The sequence below is a fragment of the Petaurus breviceps genome, unplaced genomic scaffold (assembly GCF_028583685.1).
Source record: "Petaurus breviceps papuanus isolate PSGF00001 unplaced genomic scaffold, PetGlider_PUasm1.0 76, whole genome shotgun sequence".
NCBI classification, from domain to species: domain Eukaryota; kingdom Metazoa; phylum Chordata; class Mammalia; order Diprotodontia; family Petauridae; genus Petaurus; species Petaurus breviceps.
In genome coordinates, this window is record NW_027186473.1 from 65,565,476 (window position 1) to 65,584,186 (window position 18,711).

At 40.0% G+C, this 18,711-nt stretch overlaps 1 protein-coding gene and 1 non-coding gene across 18 annotated transcripts in view; both read left to right on the forward strand.

Moving 5' to 3' along the window:
• Positions 1–18,711, forward strand: part of LOC138175205 (zinc finger FYVE domain-containing protein 26-like) — a 117,286-nt gene that overhangs the window by 13,400 nt on the left and 85,175 nt on the right. For 4 of the 17 annotated variants that reach the window (XM_069105641.1, XM_069105638.1, XM_069105639.1 and 1 more), the window contains exons 4-8: positions 8,494–8,655; positions 8,979–9,065; positions 14,196–14,267; positions 15,387–15,513; positions 15,719–15,845. The exons of 1 other annotated variant lie outside the window; for it this stretch is intronic. In XM_069105641.1, coding sequence (XP_068961742.1) covers positions 8,494–8,655; positions 8,979–9,065; positions 14,196–14,267; positions 15,387–15,422 — 357 coding nt within the window. In that variant the 3' untranslated portion in view covers positions 15,423–15,513; positions 15,719–15,845. Of the gene's footprint in view, positions 1–8,493; positions 8,656–8,978; positions 9,066–10,968; positions 11,477–13,763; positions 13,951–14,089; positions 14,268–15,386; positions 15,514–15,718; positions 15,846–16,905; positions 17,050–18,711 lie in introns of those variants that run through there. 12 more of the 17 variants (XM_069105645.1, XM_069105643.1, XM_069105644.1 and 9 more) reach the window with 10 other exon arrangements.
• LOC138175223 (small nucleolar RNA SNORA36 family) lies at positions 15,948–16,081 on the forward strand. The gene has a single exon (XR_011171941.1). It is a non-coding gene; the product is annotated as a small nucleolar RNA SNORA36 family (small nucleolar RNA).

Consider the following 18,711-nt stretch of genomic DNA (forward strand, 5'->3'; position numbering starts at 1 on the left):
CTTTTTTTATTTTTCTAAGTGGACTTCTGATTTCACTGATGGAGGTAGTATCTTGTGAGGAGTTCTGCCAGTGTGGATGGCCATCTTCTTTTTTTTTTTTAATTCAATTTTTAATTTATTAATTTGTTTGTTTCCTTTTAGTTTTCAGGATTCAATTCCACAATTCCTTGAATTTCACATTTTGTCCCCCTCCTTCCCCTCCCCCTCCCCATGGCGTCTTATAATCAAGTATAGGATCTGTAAATACTTTCACATTATACAATGGTCAGGTTATAAGGATGGATTGTACCAGCTGGAATGAAAAATGGTAAAGAGGACATAAAATCAAATAAGAGAACAAAAAAGATCAGGTATTTTGCTTCCACCTGGATATAAATTTAGTTCTTTCTAGTTCTTTCTCTGGATGCACGTTTTTCTCTCCATCATGCGTCTTTTGGGATTGACTTATATCCCTGCATTGTTGAGAAGAGTCCAGTCTATCAAAGTTGGTCATCACACATACGTTGTGTCTGTGATTGTGTACAAATTCCTCCTGGTTCTACTCTTCTCACTCAGCATCAGTTCTTTTAAGCCTCTCCAGGTAAATATGAAGACCACCTGCTCCCTGTTTCTAATAGCGCAATAATATTCCATAACATGCATATACCACAACTTGTTCAGCCATTCCCCAATTGATGGACACCCCCTTAATTTCCAATTCTTTGCCACAACAAAAAGAGCCGCTATAAACATTTTTGTACATATGGGTCTTTCTCCCATTTCTATGATCTCTTTGGGATATAACCCTAGGAGTGGTATTGCTGGATCAAAGGGTATGAAAGTATTTATAGCCCTTTGGGCATAATTCCAGATTGCTCTCCAGAAAGGCTGGATCAGTTCACAACTCCACCAACAATGCATTAGTGTTCCAGTTTGCCCACATCCTCTCCAGCATTTGTCATTTTCCTGTTTTGTCATCTTAGCCAATCTGACTGGTGAGATGTGGTACCTCAGAGTTGTTTTGATTTGCATTTCTCTAATCAATAGTGAATTAGAGCATTTCTTCATGTGCTTATAGATAGCTTTAATTTCTTTCTCTGAAAACTGCCTGTTCATATCCTTTGACCATTTATCAATTGGGGAATGACTTGTATTCTTATAAATTTGACTCAGTTTTCTGTATATTTGAGAGATTAGTCCTTTGTCAGAGACATAGGTTGTAAAGATTCTTTCCCAATTTCCCACCTCCCTCCTAATCTTGGTTACATTGGCTTTATTTGTACAGAAACTTTTCAATTTCATGTAGTCAAAATTATCCATTTTACATTTTATAATGTTCTCTAATTCCTGTTTCGTCATAAAGTCATTTCTTCTCCACAAGTCTGATAGGTAAACTATTCCTTGTTTTAGCAGACTGCTTACAGTATCAACCTTTATACCTAGATCATGAACCCATTTAGACTTGATTTTGGTATATGGTGTTAGATAATGGTCTATGTCCAGTTTCTGCCATACTATATTCCAGTTTTCCCAGCAGTTTTTGTCAAATAGTGAGTTCTTATCCCAAAAACCAGGGTCTGGGGGTTTATCAAACAATACATTACTGTAGTCGTTGACTTCTGAATCTCGTGTGCCTAATCTATTCCATTGATCCACTCCTCTATTCCTAAGCCAGTACCAAGTAGTTTTGATGACTGCTGCTTTATAGTACAGATTGAAATCTGGTAAAGCTAGTCCACCTTCCCTAGCATTTTTTTTTCATTAATTCCCTTGATATTCTGGACCGTTTATTCTTCCAGATGAATTTTGTTACTATTTTTTCTAACTCTATAAAGTAGTTGTTTGGTAAATTAATTGGTATGGCACTAAATATATAATTTAATTTAGGTAAAATTGTCATTTTTATTATATTAGCTCGACCCAGCCATGAGCAATTGATATTTTTCCAATTAGTTAGATCTGACTTTATTTGTGTGAGAAGTGTTTTGTAGTTATGATCATACAGGTCGTGGGTTTCTTTTGGCAGGTAGATTCCCAAATATTTTATAATGTCTACAGTAACTTTAAATGGGATTTCTCTTTCTACTTCTTGCTGTTCAGTTTCATTGGAAATATATAGTAATGCCGAGGATTTATGTGGGTTTATTTTATATCCTGCAACTTTGCCAAATTTATTTATTGTCTCAAGCAGTTTTTTACTTGATTCTCTAGGATTCTCTAAGTATATCATCATATCATCTGCGAAGAGTGATAGCTTGGTCTCTTCTTTGCCTAACTTGATTCCTTTGATTTCTTTTTCTTCTCTAATTGCTACTGCTAACATTTCTAGTACCAGATTGAATAAGAGGGGTGATAGTGGACACCCTTGTTTCACCCCTGATCTTATGGGAAATGCTTCCAGCTTCTCCCCATTGCATATAATACTTGCTGATGGCTTTAAATAGATGCTATCTATTATTTTAAGGAAGGCTCCATTTATTCCTATACTTTCTAATGTTTTTAATAGGAATGGATGTTGTATTTTGTCAAAAGCCTTTTCTGCATCTATTGAGATGATCATGTGGTTTCTGCTAGTTTTATTGTTGATATGCTCAATTATACTGATGGCTTTCCTAATATTAAACCATCCTTGCATTCCTGGAATAAATCCTACCTGATCAAAGTGTATTATTCTTGAGATAAGTTGCTGTAGTCTTTTGGCTAGTATTTTATTTAGAATTTTTGCATCTATATTCATGAGGGAGATTGGTCTATAATTTTCTTTCTCTGTTTTATCTCTTCCTGATTTAGGTATCAGTACCATATTTGTGTCATAAAAAGAATTTGGTAGGACTCCTTCTTCACTAATTTTCCCAAATAATTTGTAGAGTATTGTAATCAATTGTTCTTTAAATGTTTGATAGAATTCACTAGTGAATCCATCTGGCCCTGGAGATTTTTTCCTAGGAAGGTGACTGATGGCTTGTTCAATTTCTTTTTCTGAGATGGGATTATTTAAGTAATTTACTTCCTCTTCAGTTAATCTGGGCAACTTGTGTGTTTCTAAATATTCGTCCATTTCCCTAAGATTGTCAAATTTATGTGCATACAATTGGGAAAAATAATTCCTAATTATTGTTTTGATTTCCTCTTCATTGGAGGTAGATTCACCCTTTTCATTTTTGATACTCATAATTTGGTTTTCTTCTTTCTTTTTTTTTATCATATTGACTAAGGGTCTATCAAATTTGTTGGTTTTTTCATAAAACCAGCTCTTGGTTTTATTTATTAGTTCAATAGTTTTCTTAATTTCGATTTTATTAATCTCTCCTTTAGTCTTCCATATTTCTAGTTTAGTATTTAATTGGGGATTTTGAATTTGTTCTTTTTCTAGGTATTTTAATTGCATGCCCAATTCGTTGAGCTCCCTTTTCTCTAATTTAATCACATATACACTCAGGGATATAAAACTGAACTGCCTTTAATGCGTCCCACAGATTTTGGTATGTTGTCTCATTATTATCATTCTCTTGAATGAAATTACTGATTGTTTCTATAATTTCTTGTTTGACCCACTCATTCTTTAGGATTAAATTGTTTAATTTCCAGTTAGTTTTTAGTCTGTCTTTCCCTGGCCCTTTATTGCATATAATTTTTATTGCATCATGATCTGAGAATGATGCATTTAATATTTCTGCCTCACTGCATAGAATTGTGAGGATTTTATGCCCTAGAACATGGTCAATTTTTGAATATGTGCCAGGAACTGCTGAAAAGAAAGTATATTCCTTTTTATACCCATTCAGTTTTCTCCAGAAATCTATCATACCTATCCTCTCTAAAATCCTGTTCATCTCCTTAACTTCTCTCTTGTTTATTTTGAAGTTGGATTTATCAAGTTCAGATAGGGGGAGATTAAGGTCTCCCACTAGTATAGTTTTGCTATCTATTTCTTCCTCTAATTCCTTTACCTTCACCTCTAGGAATTTGGATGCTACACCACTTGGTGCATATATGTTAAGTAGTGATATTGCTTCATTCTCAATGGTGCCTTTTAACAGGATGTAGTTTCCTTCCTTATCTTTTAATTAGGTCGATTTTTGCATTTGCTTTATCTGAGATAAGGATTGCTACCCCCGTTTTTTTTACTTTAACTGAGGCATGATATATTTTATTCCAACCTTTTACCTTTACCTTGTGTGTATCCCTCTGTTTCAAATGTGTTTCTTGTAAACAGCATATTGTAGGATTATGATTTCTAATCCATTCTGCTATTCGTCTCCGTTTTATTAGAGAGTTCATTCCATTCCCATTTACAGTTATGATTGTTATCTGTTTCTTTCCCCTCATCCTATTCCTGCCCCTGTTAATGTTCGTATTTTCCCTCCCTTCTCCCTTCCCCCCCTTAATAGTTTTCCTTTTGACCACCGCCTCCCTCAGTGTTCCCTTTTCGGCCCCCCTCCCTTTTCTTCCCCTTTTCCCCTTACTACTTCCCTCCCTACAAATCACTTCCACCCCCCTTTTGTAACCCTTTCCCCCTCCTACTGCCTGTAGGATATTGTTATACTTAATGAGGTATGCTATTTTTTCTTCGCATCAAGAATGACAGGAACAGATCTCATGTGAAGCTCCTCTCCCTCCCCTCTTTCCCTCTAAAATGATGTGTGTTCTCCTTATTTACCTTTCTAAGTCACTGTTGCTTCTCCTAATTGGAGGTTGAATTTCCCATTGAGTTCTGGCTTTTTTATCAAGAAGGTCTGGAACTCTGTTATATCATTGAATGACCATCTCTTTGCCTGGAAGAATATGCTCAGTCTCGCTGGGTATGTGATCCTTGGTTGTAATCCGAGCTGCTTTGCCTTCCTGAAAATTGTATTCCACTGCCTCTGATCTTTCAGTGTGGAGGCTGACAAATCCTGTGCAATCCTCACTGTGTACCCTGGATATTTGAATTGTTTCTTTCTGGCCGCTTGAAATATTTTCTCTTTTATCTGGTAGTTCTGGAGTTTGGCCACAACATTTTGAGGATTTTTCAGTTTGGGATCTCTTACAGCAGGTGTCTGGTGGATTCTGTCGATTTCTATTTTCCCCTCAGGTTCTAGTATCTCAGGGCAGTTTTCCTTAACGAGCTCTTGGAGAATGTTGTCCAGGCTCATTTTTTCATCATAATTTTCTGGTAGGCCTATGATTCTCAGATTATCTCTCCTGGATCTGTTTTCCAGGTCAGTTATTTTTTCTTTGAGGTATTTTACCTCTTTTTCTAATTTTTCATTTTTGTTGTTTTGCTTGGCTGATTCTTGGTTCCTCATAGAGTTATTTGTTTCCATTTGTTTAATTCTGGTTTTTAGCAAATCATTTTCCTTGGTTAATTTTTGAAGCTCCTTTTCCATATCATGCACTTTTCTTTTTAGAGAGAGGTTTTCCTCATTATAATGTTTTTCGAATTCTGCTATTTTCGTTTTGAGAGAATTATTCATTTTGTCTTCTATCTCTCATTTTGCTTTCAAAGTTCCTTTTGATCTCATCTAGGAGAGCCTTCTGTGCTTGGGATCCATTCCCTGTTGAAGTCTCAGCTGTGGGTGTGGAGTCCACAGTGTCTCCTTCTGAGGTTGGTTCTTCCCTCTGAGGATAGGACTCTAGAGTCTTTGTCTTTGTAGTCTGTTTTCTACCCATTTTGAGGCAGTGTCCTAGCCACGCCCTTCCTCTAGGATCCCAAGCCTTTACTGTAGAGGGTTTTGCCCTGGGGCAAGAGTTACTATATTTTCAGGGTCAGAGGGGGGGTTTGGAGCAAGTGGGGTTCACTCTGCCATCCTTGTCTTTGGAGGTCCTGAAAGGGGCTTTTTTTTTTTTTTTTAAGATTTCTGGGCTATGAAGTGGTAGCCCCAGGAGTGTTTGCTGTCCAGTATAGGGGCCCCTGTATTTGCTTCTTACCTTGCTTTTTCCAGTCCCAGCCCTTTGGTGATAGGCCTGGTAGTGGACCTTGTGGTTGGTGGGAAGACTTGCCCTCCGAGTTGATCAGGCCCCTTCCAGGTCTGCGTCCCGCACAGGCCACTGCGCCTTCCCGGCCTGCACCCGCCGCCACTGCACCTTCCCGCGCAGGCCACAGCGCCGTCGCCTGCTATTATTCCTTATTAGAACTTGTCCTTCGCATCTATGTATTGATAAATCTGGAAAGGGCCACAGCTGCTCCTGATCTGGAGTCTCTCTGGCTGGCGGCTGGTCAGGCCCGCCCTGGGGCTAAAGCCTCGGTGTGGGGCTGGGCTCGGCTCCCAGAGCGCTGCGCTGGCCAATTCCTGCCGGCCTGCTGGGCTGTTCTCAGCGGGAGGTTAGCTTCTCTGTGTCATTTTGTGGGTTCTGCAGCTCCAAAGTTTGTTTAGAGTCCCCTTTTTACATGGATTGGGGAGGGTGGAGGCCAGAGCCGCGGGAGGGTCATGCTTCTACTCCCCATCTTGGCTCCACCCCCGGATGGCCATCTTCTTAATAACTTGTGGATTTAGAGTTTCCTGAGGTACTGAGAAATTAAGGGATTTGGCCAGGACTACAGAGCTAGTAGGAGGCCAGTTCATATTTTTTCTCACAACTTAATATAAAATCACCCTTTCTAGAATACTGAAAACTGAGTATCCAGCACTTCCTTAAGCCTTTGCTATTCTTAGAGAATAATTCACATATCCACTTATCATCATCAGCAAAGAAATTCCAGCATAAAAGGAGTCATATGAAATGTTTAAAACAGATTGTTGTGGCCTTTTGTCTCATCCACTCAAGTTAGAAGTATAGTGGGGATCTGGGCATAAGATTGGCTGCCCTTAAATATTTATTAAGCATCTCTCTGTGCCAGACATTGTGCTGGGATCTCGGTATACACTGATAAAAGTGGAAGCATCTTTTTGCCCCCATGGGGGGCTAACTGGGAGATGCCACATATACATGCATGGGTAGATAGAAGATAATTTAACTACCAGTTAGTTTCCAGGGACATTCAGAAAAGCCTTCATATAGACAGTAGCACCCTGAAGGAAACTAGAGACTCTCCAAGATGAAGGTGAAGAGGAAAGAAGACCATTATAGGCATGGGAGATGGCCAGTGCCAAGGTGAGAGATGCAGGGTTGTATAGAAAGAACATTAAGAAGACCAGTCTGGAAGGACTGGGAAGGTTGGGAAATGTAGGTTGGGGTCAGATTTTCAAGAACTTTAAATGCCAAACAAAGAAGTTTATATTTGATCCTAGAAGCAACACAAAAGCTGCTAGAGTTTGAGTAGAAGAATAACATGGACCATTTTGACAACTGTGTGGAGGATGAATTGAAGAGGGGAGAGACTCAAGGCAGGGAGACCAAATAGGAAGCTAATACAGGAGTCTAGGAAATCAATAACCACTTATTAATGACTTACTATATGCCAGGCACTGTGCTAATGGTTGGACACAAAAAGGGGCAAAAGAAGGTCCTCATCATCATTGAGCTCATACTCTAATAAGGGAGACAACAAGCAAACACATACAAACAAGCTATGCACAGGAAAAATAAAAGAGGGAAGGCATTAGAATTAAGAAGGGCTTTTTTTTTTTAAAGCAATCGGTGTTAAGTAACTTGCTCAAGGTTACACGGCCAGCTATTTCTGGGTGTGGTGCTAAGTATCTGAGCCCGGATTTGATCTCTAGGTCATCCCAACACTGAAGTTGGTGCTCTTTACTTGCTGAGCCACCTGGCCACCCCTAAGCAATTGGGGTTAATAAGTAACTTGCTCAAGGTTACACAGGCGAGGTGTTTCTGGGTGGGTGCTAAGTGTCTGAGCCCGGGATTCAATCTCCAGGTCATCCCGACACTGGAGCCGGTGCTCTTACTTGCTGTGCTACCTGGCCACCCCTAAGAAGGGCTTTAAAAGGCTTCCTGTGGAAAGTGAAATTTTAGTTGGGAGGTAGAAATGAGAAAGGATGGGCTGTCTGCAAAGTGTTTGATAGGTATGTTTGAAAGCAGCAGGGAAGGGATCAGTAGCACATAGAGAATGAATATTAGAGATAGAGATTGCTCTTACTCGCTGTGCTACCTGGCCACCCCAAGACCATCAACTCTTATAGCTTTCTTCAACCTGAACATATCGTTGCTAGTTTTTCTCTGTCCATACAAGATTGACATAAGGAGCATGTTTCCCTGACCTCAGCTCACCTGTGGTCCTAGGATCTCCTTCTTCCCACCTTATCAGGTTTTCCAGAAGTAGAGGGACAGTAGAGGAGAATGGTAGTCTCTGGTCTCTGTCCCTAGGACATTTGCAAAAAGTGAATCCAGGGAAGTTTCTGTCAGCAGACATTAGAAGGCTTAGTACTAAGGGGCTTATCCAAGGTTTTCTGAAGTTACATTGATGATGGATACTGACAATTTCCATCTTAGATCTGGCTCTTTTTCAGTGCTAAGAGAGGTAAGATTTGTGGTCTGAAGACTGAAGCAAGAAAGATAAATGAGGAAAATGAAATCAGGCTCTCCCATGACAGTACTTTGAAAGTAGCCCCCACTTCCTCAATCTTCTCTTCTCAGCCTTCCTGTACCAGAGAGAGATCTTGCATCACTTGTATGGTGGAGACAGCCATTTGGTGCTCTCTTCCCTTCATCACCTCACAAACCTTCCTGCTCTTAGGGAAGAAGATGTTCTCGAGCTACTGCAGAAAGTTTCCATCAAGGACCCAAAGCAGGATCGGTGTAAGTTGAAGTGAAGGTGGTCCAGGTCATGTCCATCCCATGCAAACTGAAGGTCTGGCCAAATGGCCCCCCTCAGTCACTCTGCAATCCTTTCTCCCTTTTCTCTGGAGTATTGCAACACATCTGGCTATTTCATGTATTTTTTTTTCTTTTTGTTCCTGCTTGGTTCCATGTATAATTTCTTGGGAGCCACAGCCATCAAAAGAGGTTTAGAACCAGTTATTAGGCTTTACATTTTCTGTCCTACCTGCACGTAGAGGAAATATCTGTAATCATAAAGATAAAATAGAGGTAATTATTGGACTTTTTTATCCTGCTTTAAGGATCTACAACATGAAGGAGAATTCTTCATCAAACCTGAATCTAAAGTAATTCAGTTGGACACATTTCAGTGGCCCTTACTTCTAAAGGTAAGTTATATAAATGTTATACATCAAATAATTGCCTTGTGATTTTATTGGTTATGTTTTAATTTATTAAATCAGTTTTGTGCACAATCTAAACTTCTAAAATTTGTAAACTGGGTTCCTTTTCTGTATATCTGTAAATTCTAGTGCAAGGCAAATGTGGTTTGTGCATTTTATGAAAACAGTTCTGTTTACATCTGTTGACAGTTTTTCACGTCTTCTATAAAACTATGGACAGCTTTTTTTGTTTTCTTTTTTAAAACACAAACTTGGAGAAGGCACTGTGTATTGTCTAATTTAAAAGTTAGGGGGTTGAATTTTTTCTTTGTACTATATGACTCATGATCTATTAGCTAAAGAGAGATTTTGTTCCTTGTGCTGATTTGTTCATAAAGCCTGCCCAGAGAGGCTGTATACCTATGTCTGCATTCTCAGTGGAAAGCAGCATAAATTTGACAATGTACAATCACTCTTCCCCCTCCCCTCGCCAGAATCAAATAGTGCAAGTTGTATCAGTTATTTAAAGCACTTAATTTAAATTCTCTCCTTCATTATTTTTAATTTTATAGTAGTGCCAACTAAGGTTGGAAATCAGTACTGTAGGTAAGAATGTTAGAATTTTGAAAACTAAATATCTGATAGATACCATAGTGTACAAGCAGAAACAGAAAGTTCTCAAACCAATAGAAATCCATTCAAGAGGTCCACACCATCTGATATATGCAATATGATGGCTCAGTGTAATGGTAATGTAATTTTGAATTTGAAGATCCCTTTGTGTTGGCAAAAGTAGTAGGTACTTAGCACTTAGTAACTGATCAAGCCTCTATTGGGGAAACAGAAGGTATGAACTCCTGCCCCTTGTTACTGACATAACAGGAAATTGGCTGAAGGAAGTAGGTAATACTGTGTCTATTAAAAAAAACCCAGAGGGGCGGCTGGGTAGCACAGCGAGTAAGAACACCGGCCCCAGTGTTGGGATGACCTGGGGATCAAATCTGGTCTCAGATACTTAGCACCACACCCAGAAATAACTGGCCGTGTAACCTTGAGCAAGTTACTTAACCCCAATTGCTTTAAAAAAAAAAAAGCCCCAGAGGCACAGTCAGAATTGAGACTGAGATCTGGTGGCAGAGCAACTACAGAAGAATGGAGAACTGAGTCCTGACAACTTGTAGTGGTTGTGGAGCTTCTTCTGAACAGTATCCCAGGAGCCCAGAGCTAGGAGGCCAGGAGCCAGGAGCTCGAAATCTGAAGCCAGGAGCCCCAGAGGCCAGGAGCCAGGAGCCCAGGTGACTGAAGCATGACTGGAATGCTAAGACTTTGTGGCTTGGTTGAGCCTTGAATTCCCTGGAGCAGAAATGGTGAAGGAGCTGACTGTAGCAGCAAGCACCCCAAGCGTCCTCAGGGTTTGCCGCCAGTACGGGTTCTTGGATCTGCTTTGATAAAGGAAAGCAACTCAAAATGGGTTAACAAGCTTACTTTAATCAGTCAGACCATATATCGTTTACCTTGTTCAGGGCAAAAAGGTCAGCACCCCAACTTCAAAATATACAGACAGAATTATCAAGACAGAAACAGATCAAGTAGACAGATTTCCAAACTGTCCAACCATTACATCCATACCAAATCAGCATCTGGGTTTTTCAAAGCCGGGGGACTCTCAACAACGGCTTCCCAGAATTCAGATCAAATCACAGAACACTTCTCAAAGTGAGTCCCAAAACAAAGCTACACATCAGGGCTTATATAGCCATCTCCTGGCTCAGAAATGTAACAACCTTATTGACTCACTGGCCAGTCAAGAAGTATCTACTGAAAAACAAGCCTCCCTCCCCAGGCTTCAGGTGCACTTTATTTAGCCTAGGGGCAGGGAAGATCTTTAAAATTTACATTCGCATTACAGTGACATGGACCAGACCCTGTGGATGCCAGTGTGGAGCAGGACCTGCCCAGAGAGCTGGTCAAGGAATTGGGAGATGTATGCCATTGAACCTAGGGGACAGTCTGGTGAATCCAGGTAGAATTTGGGACCATGGAAGGGGATCCAGGGAATCTGAGAACAGGCCCCAAGTCAAGATGAAAAAACCTCTCCTTGAGTACTGAGTAATTATGGAATTATAGTTTACTAGTGACCTAAGGGGTGGAGGGTTTTGTGTATGATACTTAGTAAGACTTTGTTGAATAAGTGACTGATTGTACTTTTAGTACTTTGACTATTATACTTTGAAACAACTGATAGTGACTGACTGAGTTAAGAATGACTATTTTACTTTGAGACTATGTTGTGAATATTATATTGTGATTTTCTGTGATAAGTTGAAATATTGTGAATGCTGTATTTTGAATTATGCTGTACCTTGATTTTCCATGGATGTTTTGCTTTTGTTATGGAATAAATAGAGTGATCACTATACTGAGTAATCAGAATCTTAAAAAAGCTGTTCACAGTAGCAGTTCTTCTGGAAAGCTTCTGTGCATAGCATTACACTCAGAAAAATGGTTTAGACTCTGGTGGTTTTGTTTATTCATTGGATTTTCATGTTGTGGGACCAGTTGGTGTTACTGGTCTAGAAAAGGGTCAGTCAAAAAATTGAGAATTTACTTGTTAATTGAGTTTGATTTGTGCCTTGTCATCGCTCTTTAGAACTTTGATAAACTAAATGTAATGACAACCCACTATACTCCCCTCCCTTCGGGATCGAACCCTCTCAAGAGAGAAATTACAGACTATATCAGGTAAGCCATATTGCCGGTAGTGACTTTTCATTATCCTTCAGTTCAAACCTTCTGCACACTTCTATTAAAACCATTAAAATAAGTAACATATTTGAAGCAATATCATCCTTCCTGTTTGGGGAAGGGGGGGGTGCTTTTTTTTTTTTAAAGCAATTGGGGGTTAAGTAACTTGCTCAAGGTTACATGGCCAGTTATTATTTCTGGGTGTGGTGCTAAGTATCTGAGCCCAGATTTGATCCCCAGCTCATCCTGACACTGGAGCCGGTGCTCTTACTCGCTGAGCCACCTGGCTGCCCCTAAGCAATTGGGGTTAAGTAACTTGCTCAAAGTTACACAGCCAGGTGTTTCTGGGTGGGTCTAAGTGTCTGAGCCCGGGATTCTATCTCCAGGTTATCCTGACACTGGGCCGGTGCTCTTATTCACTGTGCTACCTGGCCGCCCCGGGGGGGGGGGGGTGCATTTAACCCAAGCAGATGGCCACAGGGGGGCAATTTGCAGATAAAATCCTGTTGTAGCAAAGGGCATGACAAGGTTCTGTGTAACAGAAGTATGTCTATGCAGACTGCCTGTGGCATGACACCTGAATTAATATGGTGGCAAGGAATTCTGCTTAACCAGCATTGTTAACCAGCATTGTTTCTCCAGTCCCTGATTGGGAATCAGTTGCTCAGTAAATGTTCCTGTTTACATTCCATTATCACTTCAGGAAGAGAGAGAGAGAGGGAGGCTGTGTGCAGTGAGAGCTTCACAACTCTTGTACTTCCCACTGAGCAGCAATTTACCACATGATGATTCTTATCTCTGCACCTGAAACATTGCCAAACATACCTGCTCATCCGTACACAACACCCTAATACTGCAAGGCTGAGGGGTGGGAGGGGAGGGAGACAAGGTTAAACACTTCCTCTGACTTCAGGTTCATAGGCCTTGGGCTCCTGGTAGGAGTCAGCCACACGGTACCTGGGTGCTCTCCAAATGACAAAACCAGTCTCCTTATGAGTAATTTGGTCAAGTGGAGTTTGTTATAATGAGATTTTTCTTGTATCACCAAAACAATGGCAGACAAGCACCCACAGCAAGCCAATCTACAATGCATGCCTTCTGCGCTGGTTGTGCACAATGTATGACTTCTACTAATGCAGAGATTGGTCAGAAATCGATCGGGCAACCAAAAACGTAACTTTTGTTGCTTGGTCTAGAATCGATCGTTGAATGCATCCGCCTGATTATCATCTGTTCTTGGCACTGTGTGTAAAATTATCTGTCCATTTCTATTCTTTTTTTTTTTTTAATAATAAACACATTTATTTGTACCAACGCCCATTAAGGATAATTGGGTAAAATCGGAAAGTTTGAAGAGACAAGAAAGCAAAAAGTGTTAATAACTGACTGACGATGAAACAAACCTCCACGAACCTAGTCCAAGTACCAAAACAGAAGAAACGAAAATATGATGATAGCTGGTCATCCTGGTGTGCTGTTATGGTACCAAAATTTTTTTTAGTAGTTCCATGATTTTTTGGCAAATTACAAAGGCATTTTCAAACAATTCAGCGAATTTAGAAACAAAACTTGAATTTTTTTAAGCAAAAATGCGATGAACTGAAACAGTCCCCCAAATACTGGCTTATGTAAGTAACGGGGAATTACGAGATTTTTTACTAGCTATCCCATCCATTGTTCCCAGTTATCAAAGAATTATTGATAGAAAATCACTTTATTGCTAAGTTTTTATTACATTTTAGACCAATTTTATTCTTTGTATTTATTTTAAAATCAACATTCTCTTTGATGTCATTTAATCATTTAAAGACGTTTTGTTTGTGAACTACTGGGGTGGGTAGAATTAAATTTGGTAAGATGAGCTTTTGGGTGGTAATCTTGGGAGCTTTGTGCCATACTAGGAAAATGGGGAAGAAATGGTATACTAATATCTTAATTTAAAAAAAACTTTCATTCTAGGACAGGTTTCATTAACCTTGACAAACCCTCCAATCCCTCCAATCCCTCTTCATAGTTGCGTGGATCAGGCGAATTCTCTGGGTTGAGAAGACTGGCCTCAATGGTACTTTGGATCCCACAGTGACTGGCTGTTTAATTGTTTGCATAGAACGAGTTACCCGATTGGTCAAATCTCAGCAGAGTGCAGGTATGGCAGTTTGTTTTGAGGCTTTGTAGTCAATGAAATAAGGTGGGAGTTGCTTTAACCTTGTCAGCCTGGTGAGAGCTCACAGAACTGCCACTTGAGTTGTGGTTTTTTTTTTTTTAACACCTTTCTCTTCTCCTAGGTCCCTTGCAAAATTGGGAGAGAAGGTGCTAGAGTGTTTGGCCTAACTGAGACCCAGCCCAAAGGAGTTATCTACACCACAAGTCACCTCATTGTCCTCTTTTCAGGCAAAGAATATGTGGGAGTTATCCAACTGCACAGTGCTATTGAAATCGAGGTTCAACTTTCAACTTTCCAGGGTAAGGCTCCCTGGGTATTAACTGCTGTCATTGGAAAATATTGGGGACAGGTCCTTTTTTCTGATTTAAGAATTGGACTGCCTGCAGCTCTCCCAAGGTTGTTGGCAGCTCTCCTGAGTTCATTACTTTGAATTCTCTTTTTTCCTTCAGTGAAATGCAGTTTCCTCAAAGGCAAGTGTCCATTCATTTGGCCTAGTGCCTAATCACCTATTGGTGCTTTATTAATGTTTTTGCAATGGCATCAATAAAATTTAGATTTTGTTTCATTTCCCTAGCTGTTGCTGTTACTTGGGAATAGTTTGTATATGTTGCAGCTATGTCTCAACTTTCACCAGACAGGGCACATGGCTACATTGTCTCTCTTGGTGTACAGCTTTTCTAATTTTTCTAATTTTCTGGGCCCTCTCAAACTCTCCTAAGGATTGCTGGGGATTGCTTTAAACTGTCGTAGATATGGAGCAGGTCATGGCTGCATTGTAGTAGCAAAGATTGTTTGGGCATTTGATTACTATTGTAAAGCTGTCAGTTTTTTACTTTGTTTTTCTTAATGACATACAGGTAAACAGTGTTAAAAAAATATGTGTATGAATAAACATTTGAACTTACAACCTTGAATTGTGTGTAGTATAGATGAGGTAAAACTCTTTCAAGGAGAGTATGGTGCTTTTAACTTGCCATGCAAGTGACTTGGTATTTCTTTGTCCCCATGATATGTCGTCGTTCCCCCCTGATCCTAATAAATGGACATTTTTCCTCCCCTCCCTTCCAATATAGTAGATTTAGCAACTTGTCATTAAACTCCTAGTCTAAAATTGAGTCTTTCATATCTGCTTAAGAGAACATCTTGACTTGAGGAGGGATGGGGAAAAGTACTCCAAATGGGTGCTTGTTAATAAGTCTGTGTGAGAGCATAGATCCCTATTTGAAGTTTGGTTCTTAATGGGATTGTCTCAAAGTTTAGAAAGGAGCTTAGCCTTTTTTCTAGGATGCTGAAAATTATAATCAACCTTTTAGATGCAGGGATTTAAAACTTTTGGACCTTGCCCCTTAAATTTAAAGGAATTTACTATATTGTCTTAGGTGGTGTGTATTATGCTTAAAAATGTGTTTTCTTTTAAGGTATTGGAAACTTTGACAGGTGCTCTATTCCAGTGACCACCTCTCATTGCTGCTGGCAAGTGACAGCTCCAAGTCAGAACTATCTATGAGAGCAAGATGTTAGAATATGACCCTGAAAAAAGATTAGGTAAATCAGATATAACTGGTTTGAAAAAAATTATTAGAATACCAGAGGGGCCATATCATTCCTTTTAATCTATTATCTTGAAATTCTTGTTTGATCGTTTGCAGTTGGAAATAGTGGGGAAGCACAAGTATGAGCATATAATGCAGAGATGACCAAGCACATTAGATTATGGACTTTTAAAAATCTGTTTTCCTCATCTGTACAGCTATCTTCTGGGTGATTTGTGAAGCTGGAACATACATTCGAACATTATGTGTCCATGTTTGTTACTTGGAGTTGGTGGTCAGATGCAAGAACTTCGCCAGATCCACTCAGGAGTCATGGGGGAGAAGGTATGGTTAAGATGTTAGAGAAATCTTAGTTCTCACAGATTTTAGTTAGGACTGTTCAGTCCGCACTCATCTCCCAAGACAAAACACTGAGAGAGTGTAAATATCCAAAGTGTTGAGTTCAGGACGGGGAAGCTCCCCTGTTCTGTTAATTCACTTTGGAACATTAAGGTCTGACAGGGGAAAATGAGGATGGAAAAGAACTTCTGTCCTTTTTGTTTTCTTTTTTGTTTTAATTTTTTTTAATTCTTTAATTTATTAATTTGTTTCCTTTTAGTTTACAGGATTCAATTCCACAATTCCTTGAATTTCACATTTTGTCCTCCTCTCTCTCCCCCCCCGCCATGGCGTCTTATAATCAAGTATAGGATCTGTAAATACTTTCACATTATACAATGGTCAGGTTATAAGGATGGATTGTACCAGCTGGAATGAAAAATGGTAAAGAGGACATAAAATCAAATAAGAGAACGAAAAAGATCAGGTATTTTGCTTCCACCTGGATATAAATTTAGTTCTTTCTAATTCTTTCTCTGGATGCACGTTTTTCTCTCCATCATGCGTCTTTTGGGATTGACTTATATCCCTGCATTGTTGAGAAGAGTCCAGTCTATCAAAGTTGGTACTTCTGTCCTTTTTGTCACCCAGCCTACACTCTGTTCCTGTATGTCCTGGCATTTTCCTTAGTGTCAGGAGGATGCCTTCTAGTCCGATGGTCCAGGGGCAGGGTCCAGCTGGGACTTTTGTTTCAGCAAATACCCTGGAATACTTTGCTACTTTCTCTGAGGATTTGTGCTGTTTTACAATATGTGTAGGTAAGTATTTTTTTTAAAGTTCTCAAGAATGGAAGAATGTCTTTGAGATAGATATTGCTTTAAGAATTTAGTGGGTGTGTGAGATAACCGCAAAGTTGTAATTCATGAAGGGTTTTTGGTGGTTGTTTTTTTTTTTTACATTTGCTGAATGAAATTCTTTTGGTACAGGTGGGTAAACTAGAATTTCTGGGTTCAGTCTAGAACCAGGGGGTGGGGCATAATATTTATCATCACTTTATTCCTTGCAGGACCACATGGTGACCATGCATGATGTGTTAGATGCTCAATGGCACTATGACAGTTACAAAGATGAGGGTTACCTTCGATGGGTTATTTATCCTCTGGAGAAGGTGTTGACATCCCACAAATGGCTGGTCCTGAAGGACAGTGTGGTATGTTCTACTTCTTCCCAGGAAAAAAAGTATGACTTGTCTATGGTTAGGGCTGCTGGGTACTGGTAGGCCAGACAAGAAGTGCCATACAAACCACCCACAATGGAGAAGGGGGAAAAATAAATCTGGGTAATTAAGAAACTGGGTAAGGAGAAAGTCATGAAATCTAGTTTAACAAGAAAAAGGCAGAAAGTTGTTACCCTAACTGAACCTCGCCAGCTCTCTAACCTTCAATAGAGGCTAATTAAGCTTCTTTGTCAGATCTTTAAGAATGTTCTATATCAGAGAAGTTCCATATCTGACAAGTGGTGGATCTTATGGTAGCTGAATCTGACCTTTGAACTGTTGTGGTTCCCCACCCCCAGCCAGAATCTGCTTTAGTTTATATCATAACTGAAGCTATAGAACCTGGACCTGTGATTTTCCTGGGTGATAAAACTCTTTACCATTCAGCAGTATGCACCTTCTCTGCAACTTTGGTCTAAGAAAGTTGCCTGGAACATTGAACTTATAAATAACTTAGTGAGGATCACCTAACTGTGGTGGGCCTTAAATTCAGGTCTTCTAGAGTCTGAGGTCAGCTTCTTTATCCACTGTAGTACACTACCTCTTGTGGGAAAAACATGTTGATAGCAAAGGAGAATTAAGAAATGAAGCCTGGGACCACTTTTTTAAAAGCGAGGGGTAGTGTGTGTTGGATTCCTTGATCCCCTACCATGTTGGATGGCATGATTACTGGCCTCCTTCAGACACTGGTTGTGTACAAGACAAAGCACTTCACCTCTTAGCCTTATTTCCCTCATCTGTAAAATAGAAATAATAACATCTGCTTCACAAAGTTGTTGTGAAGCTCAAATTGAGATGTGTATATAAAGTGCCTTGTAAGCATAAAAGAGTTACTTATAAATGCTCCTTATGATTAATTAAGTATTCTCTGGTGTGGCCTCGTTCTGTTGGAGCTCAGTGACCAGAGAAGCAGGGCCTGGAGTAGTTTCATGTACAGTGCCCGCAGGATGAGTAGAGAGAGGAGAGGGCACAGTGACCTCTCTGGGACAATAAAAGAAGATTGGGAGTGGGGCAGAATGAGTGCTTTGGATAGAGCCTGATGAGTCACGTGCCAAGTTGAGAAAACCTCTACTAAAATACCTTCCACATCACTGCTGAATGGTCACCCAGTCTGTATTTGGAACCTTCTGGTGCCGGGGGAGGGGGAAGTGTTGCTGTGCACTTTGATGGGTTTCTGATTGTTCATTTATCCTCATATGGAGCCACACTTGGTTGCTTCACCTACCTTGGTCACAGTCTCTCAATTAGAAGGCCCTGGAAGCAGAAAAGCTTAAAAACTTAGAACTGTCAATGTATTTTAGTGTTGGAAGAGAGCTTGGAGGACAGGTCCAAACTGGAGATTTCATAGTCTTGAGGTTACCTGGCTGCTTTTAAAGCAAGTCTAAGAGACCAGTGAGAAAGTTGTTGCTTTACGAAAGCAGTGGAGCCACAAGGTAGAGTGGGGAGAGGGCTAGATTTGGAGTCTAAAGTTGTTACCTGTTATTTAGGATCTTGGGCCCCCCAACCCACAGCCTCCATTTTTTCATCTGCCCAAAGGGATTGGATTTGGGGGTCTAAAGTTCTTCAGAGCTCTAAATCTGATCACCAAGGTCATAG